This window comes from Lepisma saccharinum, chromosome 19, assembly GCF_977018435.1.
Source record: "Lepisma saccharinum chromosome 19, izLepSacc3.1, whole genome shotgun sequence".
In the NCBI taxonomy this organism is placed as follows: Eukaryota; Metazoa; Arthropoda; class Insecta; order Zygentoma; family Lepismatidae; genus Lepisma; species Lepisma saccharinum.
In genome coordinates, this window is record NC_139247.1 from 60,777,402 (window position 1) to 60,797,513 (window position 20,112).

Here is a 20,112-nt window from a genome sequence, read left to right on the forward strand (position 1 = left end):
ATATTCAGATGAACATATTCTTGAACTGAACTCTTAAACTCTATAAAAGTTCAGGTCCATTGGTAACAAATGCCAATTCTTTCATTTATGTATGGCTAGCAACCACTTGCTCCACATGCATCAAAACTAAAAACTAGTGGAATTATTTGTCATTCAATGTATGACTACAGGCTTTTAGTGATTAAATTTTAAATTTAATTGAATTTTAAATTCTGAGAAAAAAATAATGCAAACATTTCACATCCCACCTCCAAAAATGGTCCTACAAAACTATATATATATTTAAAATTACCCACTATTTAATACTGTCCCATGTAAATGAATTAAATGGCACTGTTTCATCGTTCAACTAATGCAAAATATAACTATACATAAGCATGCATGTAAAAATTCCTACTTCCCAAAAGTTACTAATCAATTTTTCCCTAATTCAAGAATAAGCTAGAATAGAAGACAAAGATGAATTGTAAATTTTAATTAAGCTGTATGCAAATTACATTTGAATTTTCCTTCTGAATTTGAATGTTATATTTAGAAACTGCAATTAGTATCATATCACTGCAAATACAAACAGCTATATCCGTAAATGTGGGTTTATGTACATTTTTCTGTCTTAATGGCTTCCTTTCTTTGTGTTCATATAGCCTTATATTATCTCCGTATGTTTTATGCTAATGGCACAGGCTAGCTTGTAGAGCAGCCTGTGGCGTCACCCACTAAATAAAATAATTATCCTCAAGATTATTGGTACAATCCGAAACATTTATAAGGATTAAGATGGGCAAATTATAAATAAAACTAAAGTTTCTTATTAAGCCCAAGCAGTGGAAGAAAAAATATGCTTCCTCTACTCTTAATTATGTTCACAAGCAAAGGGCAGAAAAATTTAAGAACATGTACTATTTGCAAACAATGTTAACCATGGTTTGGCAAAATATGAGATTCCATAGAATTAAATAACAAAGGGTGCTAATATCTTATCTGTAAGTATCTTTAAAAAAATATGGGCTTGCCAAAATTAACTTAAAATATTCAGAGAACCAGTACAGATGCAAGGCAATAATATTCTTTTCCACAATGGGATGGGGGGACCTTGTAGATAAACAATATCTATGATTTTACAAGTTTCAGTAGCACCATTCTGGCAAGGTTATACATCTCATTTGGAATAGAAAATGTACAATAATAGTTTCACAGTGTCATAAGTTAAATGACACTGAGGAGCAATAAAAATTTGCTTTACATATTTTTGAAAAGCAGAAGTTTAATAACTGTGTAAGCCTACACTAGCTTTCATGTGTGTGTAAAGAGGTCTCAAACATGGCTACAAGCACCCAATTATCACTAAAATATTTCCTGTTAAGGTGTTCAGACAGAATGCAAAATAGAAAATTTACATTGGACAATTTCTTCATGAAATTTCTCTGTGGCCTATATATAACTCCATTCTAATAAGAGTTAAGGGGCGAGAAAGAGGGAAGGGAATCAAAAATATGAAAATGACAGGTAACCACCAATACTGCAAGCTTTGCATTTAAGGATTTTTATTTCGTTTCTAAATGTAATGTCAAACAGTTCCTCTATCTGGCCATATTATTTATCCTCATTTGCAAATGTAACCAGAATGACAACTCAGAAAGTGTCAATTCTCAAGTGAGAGTAAGAGATAACTTTGTAGTCTCCACAACAAGAAAATCATAGTGAATATTAGAATTAGAGCTGTGGAGTCTTAGCACCACACATACAAGCAAATGTAACATGCACAAAGTGTGGTAGTTTACGAATAATCTCAAACTTTCAGTCAAGAAATAAACAAGAAAAACAACAGTTTATTAATTACACGAGAGAATAGTGGAAGGTTATGAATTCAGTCAGAAGAATGTTTGAACATAAACATATTAGTAAGTCTCTATGAGTGAAAACAACTATCACTTTTGCAAAAAATTAATGTTTTGCATCAATTTGTGTGTGAATCTCGAGGCAAGTAAATAATAAAAAAAATAATCACATGTGTAGCTGTACTGACAAATCCATTTGCTAATGTAAGGTGAAATTAAGTCTACGTACACAGTTCGTCTCATGTAACAAAGACTCCAATAACAGTATTTATACGCTTGCAGGGAAAAGATCACTAATATCAATCTTCCCTTAACCTTATGGATCCCAAGCGTCTCGAACGAGATACCCAACTGCAACCCTCACGGTCCCAAGCATCTCGATCGAGATGCTGTGTCAAGGTCGTAGTTTTTACGTTATAACTTTTCTATTTTTGGCTAGAATTTCGATTTTTTTCATATTGTTCCTAACACATGTATTTAACAGAAATGTTTCTTGCACCTTTTTTTTTCTTCATAAAAATGGAGGTGAAAAGGTGGGAAAAGGGACTCTTTTCAAGGGAAAATATAAATTTCAAACATTTCAACAATTTTTAAAAATAATTTTTGGGGGTTTTCTCCCTTCCCCCGCCATATATACGCCAAATTTGCATAAATTTTGCATTTTGAATATTTTTTGGGGGGGGGGAATGCCATTTTTTTAAGAAAAGTATTTTTGAGGGGATTTCCCCCTCCATATGTATGCCGAATGTGCATAAATTATATATCGTCTGAATCTGTGATTCATTCTGCGTACAACGATATATCTTTCATATCTCTAGGGCATTTAGTTTCCGAGCTATAGTCATTTCAAGGTACCACTGCATTTTGTGGCTTTAGTGGCATTCAGTGGCGTGCCCACCATTCCTTTTGGGGGTACAACTCAAGTTACATTGGTCATACGACAATGATGTATATATTTTTGTGTTCCTTACATGCCAGCGATAATTTCTATGTGCATTTTGAACTATTCATATCCTTTCTTTCGAAGGGGCGGGGTGGGGGTGGGGACGAAACCCCATTTTTCAAAAGAAAAAGTATTTTCAGGGGATTTCCTGCCTTTCCCCCTCCATATATATGCCGAAGGTGCATAAATTATATATTGTCTGAATCTGTGATTCATTCTGCGTACAACGGTATATAGGACATATCTCCAGGGCAAATAGTCTGAGCTAAAGTCATTTCAAGGTACCGCTGCATTTTGAAGCTTGAATCAGTGGCGTGCCGACCATTCCTTTTTGGGATGTACAACTCAAGTTACATTGGTCATATGATAATAATGCCAGCGATAATTTCTATGTGCATTTTGAACTTTTCATATCCTTTTTTTCGGGGGGGGGGGGGGGGACCCCATTTTTAAAAAAGTATTTTCAGGGGATTTCCCCCCTTTCCCCCTCCATATATACGCAGAATTTGCATAAATTTCATATAGTCAATCTCTGGTTCATTCCGCGTACAATGGTATATCACTCATCTCTCTAGGGCAATTAGTCTCCGATCTACACTCATTTAATTGAAACTGCATTTTGCTCAAAATCAGCTTGGGCACCAAGGGGGTTACATGTGAAAATGGCCTTGGGACTCAAAAGGTTAATGTATGATTGAAGTTTGTAATATTTTAATGGAATTTCATCCTATGCATTGGAAGTGCATTACTTGTTAATGTGTGCGTGTGTCTGCATACCACTGAAGTGTTTGTTCATCCAATTTCAACATCAACCAACTACACCTTTTGTCTCTAATATGACACAGTCAATAAATGCATGTTAAATGGTTAAATTAGCATTGTTCATCCTAAAGATGCTATCAACAAACACAAATATAAGTCTTTGATCCAATCTGGTGCAACCTAGGACAACTGTATCAACAGTGAGTGCTATCCCTAAAAAATGTTATATCTGGAAGTGGTATTGTGTGTAACAGTGGCAATATGCTTTTTATTTAAGTTATTGATTTTTCACTATAGGCATGAAAGTGCAAAATGACAAAAAATATTTACCATTTTAAGACTTCAGACTATGTCACTCAGACATGATTACAGGACAAAGCAATCTCATTCTACAATGCAGTGTACAGATATTATCCACGACAGAAAAATGCATTATGGAAAATTAACAATTAAATAGCTGATATTGGTGAACATACATGCAGTGTGTTGCACTCTCAACAATATACTCACATTAGGATACTGTACTAAAAAAATAACAATGGGAGCAGCTGGCTTCTTTGGCCTTTAACCTTCCCATTACATAGCAAATTCAAAAAAAATATTGCCACGTGTGATTTGCAGCATCGTGGGTATATAAGGTTAAATCAAGTAAATGCACCATTTCATTGTATTCACAAAACACAGGATGAATTTCATATGCATCACAAAACTGTTTCTAGCAAGGGACGACAAAGATACAGTAAAATTAAAACATAAGGTGACGTACGGGGTAAATCTTCTATGGGTGCAGAATATTTATTTCTACATAAAATTTTTAAAATCCTTTGGAAACATTTGCTTATTTAATCCAACAAAAACATTTTCCACATTGTTTTCTCCCAATACTATTCCCATCATATACAATGTTCATAACAGAAAACTTCTAGCATATCAGTCCGTTGCAAACTGGGACAAGTGCAAGAGAGGTTGGAATGGGAAGACTGAAGACATATTACTCATAGCTCTGGCAATTTAACAAGTGGCTGCGTTATTTATATGAAGGTGGAAAAGGTTTCGACATCTAGGGTCAAGTGAGGTTAATAAGCTAAATAACATTACATGCCAGTCTGAATTGCCAAAAAGGTGGGTTAAGGTCTGCTAGGTTGGGGACCTACATTGTTACTACACAGAAAGTACATGGTGTTGTGGGAAGAGACTAGGGGTACAAAAAAGTGTTTTACTTGTTGTTCCGGATTACATATTGTGATTTTGATATTGCTGGGATCTACTTCTCAGATGCAGTGTTTTTCGTTACCTGCAGTTAGTTTCAATAAATGTACTCGGAAGGTTTCTAATGAACAAAGAAGAAATGTAAACCACATGATTAAGTAATTTTAGGGCTGTGCCAATACTGATGTATCCTTATCAGCAGAAACGAGTGGTACGAAAAGTGTTGGTTGGAATTTATTTACAGGTGCATCCTGATATTTCTTTCGGCATTTTGGCCCTTGCACAAAAATGCCACATGACACTTTAGCTGAGTAATTATGCTAAATTTGAAGTTTTCATTTATTGTGCCATTATTGTTAGAAGAAATGTAGTTTGTGGTTACATACCAGCTTTTTTACAGTCTGATGTAATTCTCGTACAACTGTCATAGGGAAAGTTCACTATTGCCAATTTTGTAACAATTATATAAATCCGAGAAACATCTCTCTCCATGATACGATGTAGATTTAGTGTGCTGGTTACATTGAGCTTGACAGGAAATCACTATGCCACCTAAGACAATTTTATTTAATGACTCACAATGTACAAATGTGCGCACCTGCATGTAGTCTATTGCAAAGCAGCGAAACTAGTTTTCCTTAAAATTATGAAAACTGGTTGAAACATTTTAGGAGAAGGGATAGTAGGCAGCTTTTGCCAAGAAACTAGAGTTACAATAAATCTTATGCCAGATGAAGATACGGAAGCAAACAAAATGGAGGTGAGAAATGCATGTTTTGTTGGGATGAAAAGATAAAGTGCAATGTGCACAAGAAACGTTAAATGAAGGTTCCACTCGAACTTTTGTTCTTAGCAAGACTGAAAAAAAAAAGCAAAGCACAAGCAGGCCTATCACAAGGAAGATTCAAAATATCTAATAGTTCAATGCACGTTTGTTCAGTATAAAAGTCAGCCAAACAATATGTACGTCAGCAAAACTGAACCAGCTTATGAACTGCTTTTCATGTTACCAATTCCAATTTTAGAAATATGCTCCATTAAATTTGAAATGGCATGAGGATGCAAACTTTGGCAGAGTGGTGCAACCATTTCCTATTCAGACGTATTCTCACTCATTCAACACTTAACTTTCCTACCTAGCCAACATTATCTTCCATAATTTTCTATCGATGTGTGCACTGAGGTCAGCACAAACATATCTAAATTCTATTAGCTAATACCAGTTCTTGACAAAAGAAAATTAGATTCAGAAGTTTTTTTTAACAAAATACATTGTTTAGAATTATAGATTTTTCATTGAACCTACTGGTTTTAAGTTTGGTAAATGTCCGGCATTCCTCTGATATGTTTTGTGATTTTCTCCACCAAAAATACGTAGACTTGGTCTCTGATTCTGCATATTGAAAGAGGAAATTGCATTAGATGTAATGAAAAAAATGGAAGCCCTTTCAATTCTATATGCTACCAGGCATTTCTTTTTAAAATACATTTTAGTAGTTTTGAAATGTTTACTATACATACTTCCAAGTGAATACAGTTTCAGAACAAAACTGGCTTTCCGGTATTTTTGTACAGTCAAGTTTACAATATTTTCAACTCGCAAGGTTAAAAGATGAAAACCGTTTGCTATTCATCAATAAAGATGAAAACCGTTTGCTATTCATCAATGGAGAAATCTCGGAAAAATCTAGTACAATTACAGAAAATGAACGATATCCTAATTTTTATTCTAACTGTATTCACATAGTTAATTCACACTATTTCAAAATATCATTTCAGGTCTTTCCTTCAAATATATAAAATGAGATGGATTTTTTTTTGTCCTATTCTTTAAAATTTTAATACCTTTTTATACTACAAATTTGGTGAAATCTGAAGGATATAAATGAATCAACTTATCTGCTTTTTCCAAAATTCTTAACTAATGATCAAGTTTGTTAGTAGCATCAATATTACCTAAAATCAAATTTTGAGTCACATACTAAATATAATAAATTATACATACTTAATACATGCCTTGTCCCACTTCCTTTTCCAAAGATCCAAATCCACAATATTATACAAATTCTAGGTTATTAAGGAAACACTTCTAATCAAAAAATACATCTTTGAAGATCCAGTTTTAATTTGTAACTTGCAACATGCTACCCTACTAGACTACTGACAGCTTCGAAACTGTTTACACCCCTGAACAAGTAGTTAAAAGTAGGAACAATATTGAAGAAAATACTCCAAAACAGACGGGAACTTTCTCAAAGTAGAAGTCAATTTCCAGCTTTACAATTTTTTTTTTTTGGATTACAGCCGTTGTGGTAGTTTTCTATTTCTACTTTTGATTGAAGGAAGAGTGGAAGTAATTATGGTGTATGGAAATGAAGGAAAATTTCTGTGGCATGCATATACACCACATGGGGCATACATATGACACCTCTCCCCTAACATTTAATTACATTTCTCAAAAACAAAGAACAGATAGTATTATGGAACAACTCCCTATCAACAACTGACAAGACCTAACAAGGTGAAAGTTAATGCTTTTAAAATTTAAAAAAACACAGCATTCGGTTATCCCAAGGGCCGAGTCTGGACTGTAGGATGAGTGGTAAAGATTGTCATTTTCACCAGCAGACACACAAGACTGATGCATTGGGCGGTGTCCTGCCCGAGTTCAGGCAACTAGAAACCTTTAATTTTTATCAAAGATTTGAATAATTTAATCCAAATCTACTTGGGTCCATGTTATTTCTTGGCATTCATAAGTACATGTAATTTCACTTACACTATATTCCACATGGGAGTTGGATGCAGGTTGCATGACAAACAAAAAAGGATTTTACTTAATGAATTACAATATGGAAAATGCGTATGAAGAACTAGATACAAAGAATCATTTCCAAAGGATTTTAGAAAATTTATCTTACTTTCGAAACATTACAAACTTGCATATCTGAAGTGATTCATTTCAAAACTTATTTGTGAGTAACTGAAGGTCATTTTTCTGCTATTCTAACTCTTGGCAAATTCTAATTTATTGTAAATTATTTTACTACTGGTCACTAATTTCCTCATTTTTAAAAATAATGTATATTGAAAGAACAACTTCTCAGTGAATTGGATTCTTCAAAATATGAACAATACTTTTTTGATTAAAAAAATAATAGGCAATCACACAATATAAGATAATTAATGTTTGGAGGGATATGTGTGTAAATTCAATTAAAACGAATATACATTAGTAGTCTTTCTAAATTTTACTGGATGGAGATTACAACTACTGGTAAAAAATCAAGATTAAAGGTAGTTTAAAATGTCATGTTTATGATCAGGACTGATACTGTGCTCACAGGGAAAAAGAAAGAAAGACCAACACAAAATGGAAATTGTGGCAAGCAAAAGAAAGAGATATGTTCACAAAGACAATGAAAAAGGTCTCATTCTGACAGAGGCTAAAGTTTATGAGGAAATTATACCAGAAAGTATCCAATTCTTTTTCTCGCAAGTACAGAATAATCACATAATTTCCAACTATTCTCATTTCCACATTAACATCTAAGCGGAATATAATGTTGTGACGTTGATTAAAAATTCGAGATTAGAAAAAGCACAGTAACATGGCATTGGTTTTCTTTATGTGGTGCATTTAACTTCATTTATGATAAAAGCACCTAATTTTGGTCAGAAGCTTACCGACGAGGGATCATGAATTCACACACGGAAAATCTCTTAAGCTACTTATACCCTTCAATCTATTACCGATTTACCTGACAAAATTACTTTTACTGGGATTTTTAACAGACATTATAAGGCAACTAGCAATTCATATTATAAATATAAATAAAGGAACTTCAATTAATATGTGATTCTAAAGCAAAGACCTGCTATGAAATAAAAATGTATATACATTACTTATTCCAATTTGTCCTTAAAAAGTTTCAAATTTATGAATTATCCACTTATTTCAAGACACGAAAATCCACTCCATACCCTTTTCAACATAATCCCAGTACATACTATCAGAACTTCTCCTTTTATGACCATGTATTAACACACACAGAAGGAAGTCATTTACAACAAACCAAACTATTCATACAGTATATACTAACCTTGCCATCTAAAGCTTAGATGTCATCCTAATTTTATATGCAAAAATTAATCTACAAGTATTTACATCAGAGATTTATCTATGTACTGAAATATACATGATGTCACAAAATAAATCAATACCTCAGAACCAAACAACAGCTGCTAACAGAACCCTGATTTTAATTTACTCCATTTATCCATAACAATCTTCTGAAGTAGTGGCATCAATTCAAATTGCGAGAAGGTTAGTCAATTGATAGAGTTGAAGTCTACCTTATGCACAGTATGGCTAATTGGGACTGGACCTACAGTTTTAAGTAGGATCCGAACTAGGTATCGAACCGGGACCCCTTGATTACAAGGCAATGACTCAACCACTGCACCATCCGGGAGGCCCAAGGTTAGTCAAGAATGAACTTGCAGTAAAAAGTGGAATCGAACATGCCAATGGAAAACTTCTTAATTCTTTTGGTTTTATCCTGAAGGGATTTTCAAGAACACTTTCAGTACATATCTTTGTTATTCTCAAATGCATCGTTTAGTTTAAATAATGAGCTGGAACTACTTACTGACTTTACCCATGTAAATTTCCTCAGCACATTAGTTACAGTGGTTTTTAAGAGAGTTGATATTTCACAACCTTCTCATCTAAACCTGCACACCAGTGAGGAAGAAATATTTTGGGGCCAGTTAGGGTGCTACATGGAAATCTGCAACAGTCATGACAAAACAAAAAATCCCATTGGCAGATTTCGGGCCTCAAAGGGTTGTTGCTCTGCATTTTGGGTTTTAAATTCTACATGTATTTAGCCTCTTATTGGGAAAGTGAAACAATGGTCCAATCGGCAAGGTAATGGACTCAGAAAAATAAGGTTCCATTCCCAGGGTGGATGATCTCACAATGGAAGACTTTTTGATAATGTTCCTGCATAAAACAGCTCTGGGGATCACCCAGGGTCTATTTAATAGGTCCCTCTGGGGGAGGGGGGGGGAGAGAGAGAAGATCAGAGCATTGTGCTGATCACATCACCTGCAACGTGAGGCCCTACCTACACCTGCTACGTGCCTCCATGTCAGTGATAGTTCTTAATGCCAATAGTCAACTTCCATAATATATCTATTTCTTAACATTGATCATCACAAAAAATACAATTTTTCTTTCCCAATTCCTATCAACAGCTGTTATTTTGATTTTACAGCTTAATTAATCTGTACCACCATATATATTTCTTAGAAAAAGAAAGGAAAGTTCTGATTGATACGTCTACTCTTAAATTACATGAAAATTACTATCAGTGCCAATTTTAAAGAAGCCTATAAATATGTATATATAAATAGCCAAATAAACACATGACAGAGATATTTAAAATTACACACAAGGCTGAAAAGTGAAACAAAAAGAAGTCCTTCAAACCTGGAACCACTTGGCATGCCTCAGAGCTGCCAGGGCATCCAAACATTTCTGCTTGTCCAGCACGTCAGGAGGATCCTTCACCTGCGCCTGACTCTGAGAGTCTATGGACGAGGGAGCGAAGAACAAATCAGGACACCAACCAGGCAATAAGGGTGTTTGACCATATCCAAAAAGGTAACACTTTCAAGTCAAAGCATTGCGTCACAAGGAAAAAAAAAAGCATACTCGTGCCCAGCGCTACTATTATTCTACTAAACCATGCAGCCTGTTCTGAAGTGAACTTAGACCTTCATTTACAATTACAAGAAACAGTTAAAACATTACATGAAATATACAATGACTGGCAACAACTCCAAAAATTAAAGATATTAGCTTACTAATCTGAACTCTCCATAAAAAACATTTAGCAAATTATGTCAAGTTCTAATTTAATTAATTCTGGGCAATTATTATTTTTTTCTTACAAAAACTACATCTCTAAAAGTACTACTTGTGACTCAAATCTTGTGACTGTAAAAGTGCTTCCTTATGGTCAAAAATCCTTCCTTTTGCCCAGCATAACAATTCAGATGGTTCCCCTCTTCATGTGGATGTAATGTCGACACCTAGAATCTTAGCAGTAACAGGCTCATGAAAAGAACAAATGTCACTGAAAAGACCAACTCTTAATAAAGGAAACGTCTTTTCACGAAAATTACATAATATACAATACAAATTACAGCATTTACAACAAAAGCAAATTGTGAAAATGTGCAAACACCTGTTGGATCAGGGTTGCTAAAAAACTTATCCTTTTCGTGGCCTGACACATGCTAGCCTGCTTTGAGCTATGCCCCCAGGCTAGCACTTTACAAAAAGAGGGGAATGTTTCTAAACTTACAAAATCTCTATCCCCAGGGGCCACGGCATATTTTTTTTTTCTCATTTTACTTTAATTATGAAAATGCAAATGTTAAAATCGAATTTAATTTCATCTAACATGGAGCAACACGGTCATTACTTTAAAGATAACTTGCAAAAATGAACTTTCTGAAATGCACAGCAACATTTTGTTGCCATCATTCAACACGCGACCCCTGGTTAGTCTGATACCTCTGAACCGTGGTAACCTGCAAATGGTGCTCTTACCACCACTTCCATCTTGCAGCAGTTGTTCTCTCATAACAGGTGATGTCAGTGTAATATTCACTGTAATATGGGGCTCTTTCACACTGCTAACAACTATAGCGGCTTCCTCCACGTTCTTTCTCAGATCATACTTCTCATCAGGTGCTACAGTCTGCAGAAAGAGAAGAAATTAAATACTGTAGTACAGGAATATTGAGGAAAGGTAGGATGAATCAATATGAAGCCATTGTTTAAAGAACTAATACAATAACCAATATTGTACTGATGGATACTTTTGGGTTGCAACAATACTGTTCACTTACTAGGTTCGAGCCAATAACAATGGCAGTGTATCGGTTTCAGCAAGTATTGATTCAAATTTGAACTCCAATACTTTTCTTCGCAAAAATCATGCATGACACTTTTGCAGAGTCCAAATTATCCTGTTAAGTAATGCAAAAATGTGTAAGCAAATTTCATAATCAAATGATAGCTATTTTAATATTCTGATTATCTCTTGTGTTATTCTTTGAATGTATTAATGCAAAACTGCCAGATTGATTAAGTATAATTGCATTGGAATACTTATAATTACTTTGAACACAATTTTTTACTTGCTACAATGTTCAAGCATCAGTATTGGATGGAATTTATGTGAATCAGTAACAGTATCAGCTTTGATATATGAATTACAATCTGAAAATTTGAGTGACTAGCAATATGATATACTGTATTTACACATATGCAAACATATTTCCAAAATATTAGTTCAAAATTTCAACAGCTATATGAAATCATGTGTTCTTTCAGTAAGCCCGTGAAATTACAACTAGAGATTTGGTTGGGAATCATCCCAAACTTTTTCGTTTGCAGGGAAATACAGCATTGTCAATCTCCCACATCATATATTTTCTACTGCAGTCCAAAAATGTACTGGATGAACTTCATGATCTACTTCTTGTATCCTTGGGCATCTTCTTCAAAAGTGTTGTTCACTGTCTGATCACCACCTGGTTATGGTTCATGAAGCACGAAACCCAGTGGTAACTAACCTCCAACTCCACTGCAGCAACACACTTCTTTCAGGTTAATTTACTAGCTCCAAATATGAACATGTCAGTAGAAATCACATACCTCAGGGCCCATAACAATTCCCACATAAAGACATGTATTTCATAAAAATATTGGCATTTATCCTATTACCCCAAAATGACGATACATTTTTAAAAATTGGTCTAAATGATCGTCAATGATGGAATATTGACTGCAAACTTACACTACCAATTTATCAACAATTTTACACTGAAATATTCCCATTACAATTTTACAACAAATTACCTGAAGTTGACGTGGCAAATGTTCAGCAACCTTTTCAAGTAAAGATCTTGTTGGTTTCTCGGAACACAAAACTACTAATTGTACTTCTAGGTCTCCGTGAAGTAAAAGTCCTTTAGCTAATACGCCAACCCTCATCACTCCTTTAAGTACACGAGGAAGTTGACTGTCATCCTTCTCTCTATGGAAAGAAAAGCTGCAAAAGAAAACATACAGCTCACAATTTCGTGAATAATAATGTTTTTTTAACTGCATATTGCAAATACACAAGAACATTGACCACATGAAATCAAGTGTTATTTACAGTGAATATATTTGCTATTGTATCTAAAGATATCTGTTTGGTGGTTACACGGAGATAGGTAAATTATATTTGCTTTGTTTTTAGAGAAAAATACTGTTAACACAACAGTACTTCATTTCTGGCATTAACTGCAGATTGAGTTAGTACAACTTTCAATCAATTTGTATTTTGATACAATTACAAATGATGGAAAATTTATTTTTTCTTGTACAGTGACTAAAATTAAATAATTAATACTAAAAAACAAATGACAATTGTAGCATAAAATCTACTAGGGATGGGACCGATTAATCGGTACTCTATCGGTATCGGCCAATATGGGCATATCGGTGTACCGGTAAAATTACCGATTATTTTACAGATCCGATATATCGATAAATATCTGATAATTTAGTGCAAAATTCTGCCATTTTGTTGTAATTTTTATGGATAATCTCCATGCCCTTCTTTCTAAAAAAGTAAGTGTCTAAATATTCAACTTCTTTTGCACTGCAGTCACCACGAAACACACATTTATTAAGGAGATCAATGAACATTTCAGGTTCTTCTAGGACCATTTCTAATTTTAGATCGGATCGGTAGAATATCGGTTATCGGTAAATTTTATATCGGTACTTTATCGGTATCGGCCAAAATTTCATATCGGCCCATCCCTAAAATCTGCAAGTTGAGCTTGTGTAGTTACTGTCACTGACATGCACACACACAAACTGGGGAAAACATGTACATCCCTCAAACGCAGGATCAACAAGCATGGTTCCTTCACCAAAAACCTGGAGTTCACTGTTGCTGCCCATGTCAACAATCACAATATCCCTTTCAAGGACTGCTTGCAAGTAGTGAACATTCACCTCTTACCCCATTCAAACACCACCTCAGTACGGAGAAGACAAGAGGGGGGCCTACACATAAGCAAGTTCCATAAGGGAACTCGAAATATTTTAAAAATGTGTGTATTTTTTAATTGAATTTGAAAATTCAGGCCCCTGGTGACCAGGCACCCTGTATTTTTCTACATTTCAACACCTGAATAATTCTACCAATCATATTTTATATCACAATTACATGTTTAAAATAAAAAAAAAAGCAGTACTACTTACAGATTACCATCTCTGCCATCTTCCTTCTTATCTTCTTCTTTCTTAGTGACAACTTCCTTCTTGCCTGAGTTTTCTTTCTTAATTGTTCGAGGAGCAGCCTCATCAGCCAACTGGTCAGACACAAACTTCAAAGCCTTCTCTGTGTGAGACACGATGCGCTGGACAGCCTGTAGTTCCTCCTCTTTGGGATAGATCTCGGCATGGCGAGCAATGACATGTCGATCATCACTGGAATCTGGACGTCGCACAGGTTGAGGGAAAAACTGGAAAGTTAAAAGCAATATCATAAATATGGAAAGCTCCTTTAAGATTAATGGAACACAATGTGCACTAAATCATATGAACTTTCAACTACAATGAATCTTATTGCCAGGAAATACAGCATTCTACATTTTGTATTGATGGGCCTCCATTGGACTAGTCCTCCTTTCGAAAAACCACTACAATAGTACAATTTTTGAAAAATTCCCTGCTTTAGTTCCTATGACAGTTATGTGGAAATTATCAAGAAACCTACAAGTGAACAAGTACTGGAACAAATATATAACAAGATATAGCTTTATGAAAAAGGACAATTTACAGATTTCCACCATACTAGAAAGTTGCAACATCAAAAATACACATACAATGTTACTGAACTTAACTAAAATTCATTAAAAATCTCGCACTTTTTCCAGATCGTTCTCACGAGTAAGATACATACAAGACTGAATTTCATAATTTTGCCTCATGCACTTTATCTCACTTTCCTGGTCAAACAAAATTCTTATCTACTTCATCTAGCCTAACAAAGAACACAAAGTTGCTACAACAATAATTGATTGATTGTTTATTTTACTTTGCATTTCTGCCACTTTTGGCTAATTTGCGAAGCTGGGGATGAGTGATATGATGAAATTGATGAATGGACACTCACAAACACCCATACAGACATATGAATCTGGAACCCCTGGTTGTAATACGATGTGCTAACCACTCTGTCACGGAGTTCGGTGCAATAGATTTATGATCTTGCGGACAGAATTTCATGAAAGAACATTAAAAACAAATGACCGCTGTTGACCCTTAAACTACTAACCATCATTGGAGGAACTCCAGGTCCAAATGGTCGAGGAGGAGGAGGCAAACCACGTGGATCTCTTCCATAACGGCGATACCATTCAAAGTACTCCATCTCTTCTTCATAACGTCTCCTCTCTTCCCAATACATACGTTCCTCCTCTTCAAGCATCCTGGAAGCAAATTATAAATAGTTACATTTGTCATTTGTTATATATCAAGGGTCGGGGGAAAAGTACCGTTCACAACCAACTTCACCAAGTATACTAGTGTTTTTAAAACTTCACCTAATCATTGTTGTATAACACAAGAAATGTGACTTTTGAAGTCTTTCCCCTTGAAGCGACAGTCCATGGCTCCCTGAAACTTTGTTAGGCTTACACTAAGAAATAATAATTAGCGAGAAAAGTTAATAGGGCCAATCATCCTTTCTTTCTCAAAGCACTCAAGTTATAATCATTTACATCAAGCAACATCAATGCCTATGTGCATGTCCACCCTTGCAGAAAGTTACTCAGAAACTACAAAACAAGGAACATAGATGTTTCATCAGTGTACATCAAAGCGAGCTGAGTGTATCATCACTGTAACTTTCTAACCTACAGATTGGGTAGAAAAATTGTTGCAAGTAACATCTTTAAATTCTTGTTGGAACAGTTTCCTAACTATTCGTGTTATTTCGATCTAAAACCATAGGTAGCAAGAACAAATTCTTTAATTTGGATGCAGTAATAATAATCGCTGGTATGGGTGTATCACCAATCCCAAGGAAACAAAAACATCATGCATTTTTTGCATGTACATACTTGGCATGAGGTGTATATTTCCAGGCAAAGAATATGGGCAGTTCATTTTATGTATGCTAAGTTTATCACAACATGGAAGGGACACAAATTCCAAAGCAGTACATATTTTCAATAATTTGAAAACTTGTTACAAAATCAGCGTACACTCAAAAGTAACCACATCCCAACAGTTTAGTAGAGGACCGAGATCTGGATTACATGGATGACATTTACAACTTCAAGGAATGATGCAATGTCTACGGAAACCATTGCAGAGAAATGGATCAAGGTTCTTTGAATATTGCTACTTGTACCAGGGACTGAACTCAAGACTGTACCAAACATGAGACCACTAACCAATTCAGAGCCCATTCTCATGTGAATGTGTAATAATTTGCATAAACAGTTCACCAAAAGTTATTAGGCTCAACAATCCTTCCTTTCTTTCTTCTCAGGTTAAATCACTTATGATATCAAGCAAAATTCATGACAATGTACATGCACACCTTCCAGAAAGTTACTCAGAAACTACAAAACAAGGAACATAATGTTTCATCAGTGTAAATCGAAGCGAGCTGAGTGTGTCATCACTGTAACTTTCTAACCTAGAGCTGGACAGGAAAATGATAGCAAGAAATGTTGTGAAACAGTTATCTTGTTTTTCAATCTAAAACTTTTGGTATCAAAATCACAAGTTCTTTACACTAGCTTTGCTACATACGGTTTTTTAAAGATATGCATTTTATAGTTTCGCACTCGAAGAAGGTCCATTAATTTGTATTAACTAATAATCATTACTGGACATGAAAAGTTTATCAAACACTCCCACACTGGGCTGTTCATCACTTAAAATTCAACATACATTGAAAGATAGCCACATTCCAACAGTTATCGAAAGAATTCAGATCTGGGTTATGTGAATGGCATCTTACCTCTTCAATTTCAATTGCAATTTCTACAAAAAAAAACATGTAGGGAACTGAACTCAAGACTGCCAAATGAGGACACTACCCAATTAAGCTACATTGTAGCTCATCTCGGGTGATTCTGCAATAATATCCATGAATATTACATGAAAAAGTTAATAGGGTCAACCATCCTCTCTTCTCCAAGCATTCAAGTTACGTACACACCTTCTAGAAAGTTACTCAGAAACTACAAAACAAGGAACATAGATGTTTCATCAGTGTACATCAAAGCGAGCTGAGTGTGTCATCACTGTAACCTTCTAATCTACAGCTGAACAGAAAAATGGAAGTAAGAAACTATTGTTGAAACCTTCATGTATCTTGTGTTTTTCGATCTCAAACTTTTAATATAAAAAATGCAAGTTCTTTGCGATGGTTTTGTTATTTTTTTTTTTTTTTTTTTTTTTTAAATACATGGATTCACTGTGTCGCACTTAAAGTTGGTTCATTAAATTGTAAAATTGTATGTATGAACTAATAATCATCACTGTCCCGCACCATGACCATGTAGTCTAAGGCATCGTGCTTTGGGCTTTGGCTACGGGACACATGCTGGTTCGTCTCTCCTGGGGGGAGTGGGGTTTTTCTTTGGGTATTTTGGCCAGTGTATGGAACCGTTGGCCACCCACCATCGTGAGAAAATTGGGGAGCTACAAATGAGTAGTATAACATGATCATGGAAGAACCTACGACGAATGCGGGTTCGTCCTGATGACCACATGTTAACTCTGTAACAGTTTGCATGATCTCCCACGTCAGCTGAGGCATATGGGAGTAAGGCTGGCAGTTGGTAGATAGGCCCTCACCCTCACGAGCTGCTGTTATAATAATAATCACCACTGGACATGAATAGTTTGTTAAACACCACCTTTCTCCACTGTGTTTCTTCATTACTTAAAATTCAACATACAAGGGTAATCCAGAAAGAAAAGGAACGTTTTGTTGGAAAACAAACTACAAATGTTGTGTTCAAAAAATTTATGGTACAGGAACCACAAACCTAACTACTTTTCCACACAAAACAGGATGATACCACTTTGTTGATACTGTCTTTGAACTCAATACTGCCAATGTATACAACCAAATTACTTGTATAAGAGTATTATTTCACATTTTGCAGTTCATTTTGAGACAAAAGACGGTAGCAAAATGCTCCTCACAACTTTCCAAAACATGAAAATTTAACCCTGCAACGTGTCTTATCATTTCATGTTTTTGTCAAAAACGAAATGTGCATGCCACTAATGACGGCACTACCAAATTCAGCTACATAGTTAGCACAGCTAATCGTCAGGTGATTCTGCAATAATATTCATAAATATTACATAAAAAAGTTAATATGGTCAGGTCACCCATCCTCTTGCTCTCTCAAAGCATTCAAGTTACAAAATTCATGAAAGTTACTCAGAAACTTCAAAACAAGGAACATAGATGTTTCATCAGTATACATCGAAGCGAGCTGAGTGTGTCATCACTGTAACTTTCTAATCTACAGCCGAACAGAAAAATGTAAGGAACTACTGTTGAAACCTTCATGTATTTTGTGTTTTTCGATCTTACACTTTTGGTATCAAAAGTTTTTAAAGTGGAATTGGATTTCACTTAAACTATTATGACAACTTTGTCAGTATATTTTAAACTCGGTATCGGCACAATAGGTAACTATGGTGCTATGTTGAAAAGGAAATTTAAATTTACATATACTGATGAACAGTGTTTATGTTCATACAATAATAAATATTTTTATAATTATTACATTGATAAAATAACTAGAAATAACAAATGTTATAAGAGCATCAAATTATGCAATTGTTTACAAGAACATTTATAACATATAAATGTTATTTATATGTAGAAAACATTTCTTTATTATCTCCTTGTGAGACAGAGCAAGTCCTTCACTAAATATTTGAGTATGCCTCAGTTCTACTTCTGAGCACACTCAACATGTCAAATTCTTCAATCAGGTCCACAAGATGGCTTCCTTCAATTTTCAAAACTTCACATTTGACTTATTCACATCCAAAATGCCGAAAATATTTCACTCACTTAGTCTTATTTCTCATAAGATTCTCATTTTAGATAATGCAATATTCATTTACTAGCTAGTTAATGCAGATGCCATCAGATAATAATTTCCTGCTCTCAATTATTAAACTAGGCACTTTACACCAGTTCCAAATCTTTCCTTTTTCGTTATACAGATTATTCCATTATAAAACCATTTTCAAGCTTCTGTTATCAACAAAATGTCTCTTTATAGTTTAAAGAAACTATTAAAGATTAATTTGTAAAGTATAATCTTTCAATATATCCAGATTTTTAATGATATCAAACCTTCACCAATAGTCACATTTTTACTTATGTACCATCCATCTTGAGATTCCTTTAAAGTCACAGACAACTAGTATTAGAGCAACTAGTTCAAGCCAGATTTTTTAGTATGAGTTATCTTCAATTGTTTTTGTTTTATATTTTTGTCCATAACTGCTTAACACCTTGAATGTTTGTTTAGTAAATGTACATATTTGCTCTGTTACAGCTATTTTACTATGTATATCACAATATACTTATCTAATGATTACAATTACCATTTTATGAATGTTGATATAAAATACCAAGTATGACATCATATAAGACATTGAACAATTTTAAAGAGTTGACCTTTGTATATAAACCTTGATGCCAATGCAAATGTACATAATTTCAATAAATTTAATTATAAATTTGAATGTATCATATCTTTCTTGTCTGAAAGAACACATATGATTTAAAATATTTGTTTTTTATTTTGTCAGTCAAAAATAACTGTTATGAATATGAATTCAACATATTGCACAATTTGATAATTTTGTCATTATATACAAATTGGCTTTTTAAACATCATATTTAATAAAATTAGTTTAAATAATAATTTCAGACATTTAATTGCATTATATGAATAAATTGTGAGTAATCATATGACTAAATTATTATAAATATTGCACAAATGTGAAACTTTGGACTTAGCCTAACCATTTTCAAATGTAGTTATGACAATGTATTATTTTTATTGTCATACTGGCGCTCAACAAGGGACGAACCCACAACAGATCTGAGCACTACTGAGACTTTTAACATATAATAATTAATATAATGCCTCTATATTTACAAACTGTTTACATGTTTAGCATTATAATCAATTGAGTATAATTGAATATTTGTT

At 34.3% G+C, this 20,112-nt stretch overlaps 1 protein-coding gene across 5 annotated transcripts in view; it reads right to left on the reverse strand.

Moving 5' to 3' along the window:
* The window catches only part of LOC146002880 (zinc finger RNA-binding protein-like), an 81,875-nt gene that overhangs the window by 10,379 nt on the left and 51,384 nt on the right, over positions 1-20,112 (reverse strand). For 3 of the 5 annotated variants that reach the window (XM_083140912.1, XM_083140913.1, XM_083140911.1), the window contains exons 10-15: positions 15,174-15,327; positions 14,096-14,358; positions 12,695-12,887; positions 11,378-11,528; positions 10,250-10,350; positions 6,059-6,145 (exon numbers count right to left, since the gene is read on the reverse strand). In XM_083140912.1, coding sequence (XP_082997038.1) covers positions 6,059-6,145; positions 10,250-10,350; positions 11,378-11,528; positions 12,695-12,887; positions 14,096-14,358; positions 15,174-15,327 — 949 coding nt within the window. The remainder of the gene's footprint in view (positions 1-6,058; positions 6,146-10,249; positions 10,351-11,377; positions 11,529-12,694; positions 12,888-14,095; positions 14,359-15,173; positions 15,328-20,112) is intronic. The other 2 variants (XM_083140915.1, XM_083140914.1) reach the window with 1 other exon arrangement.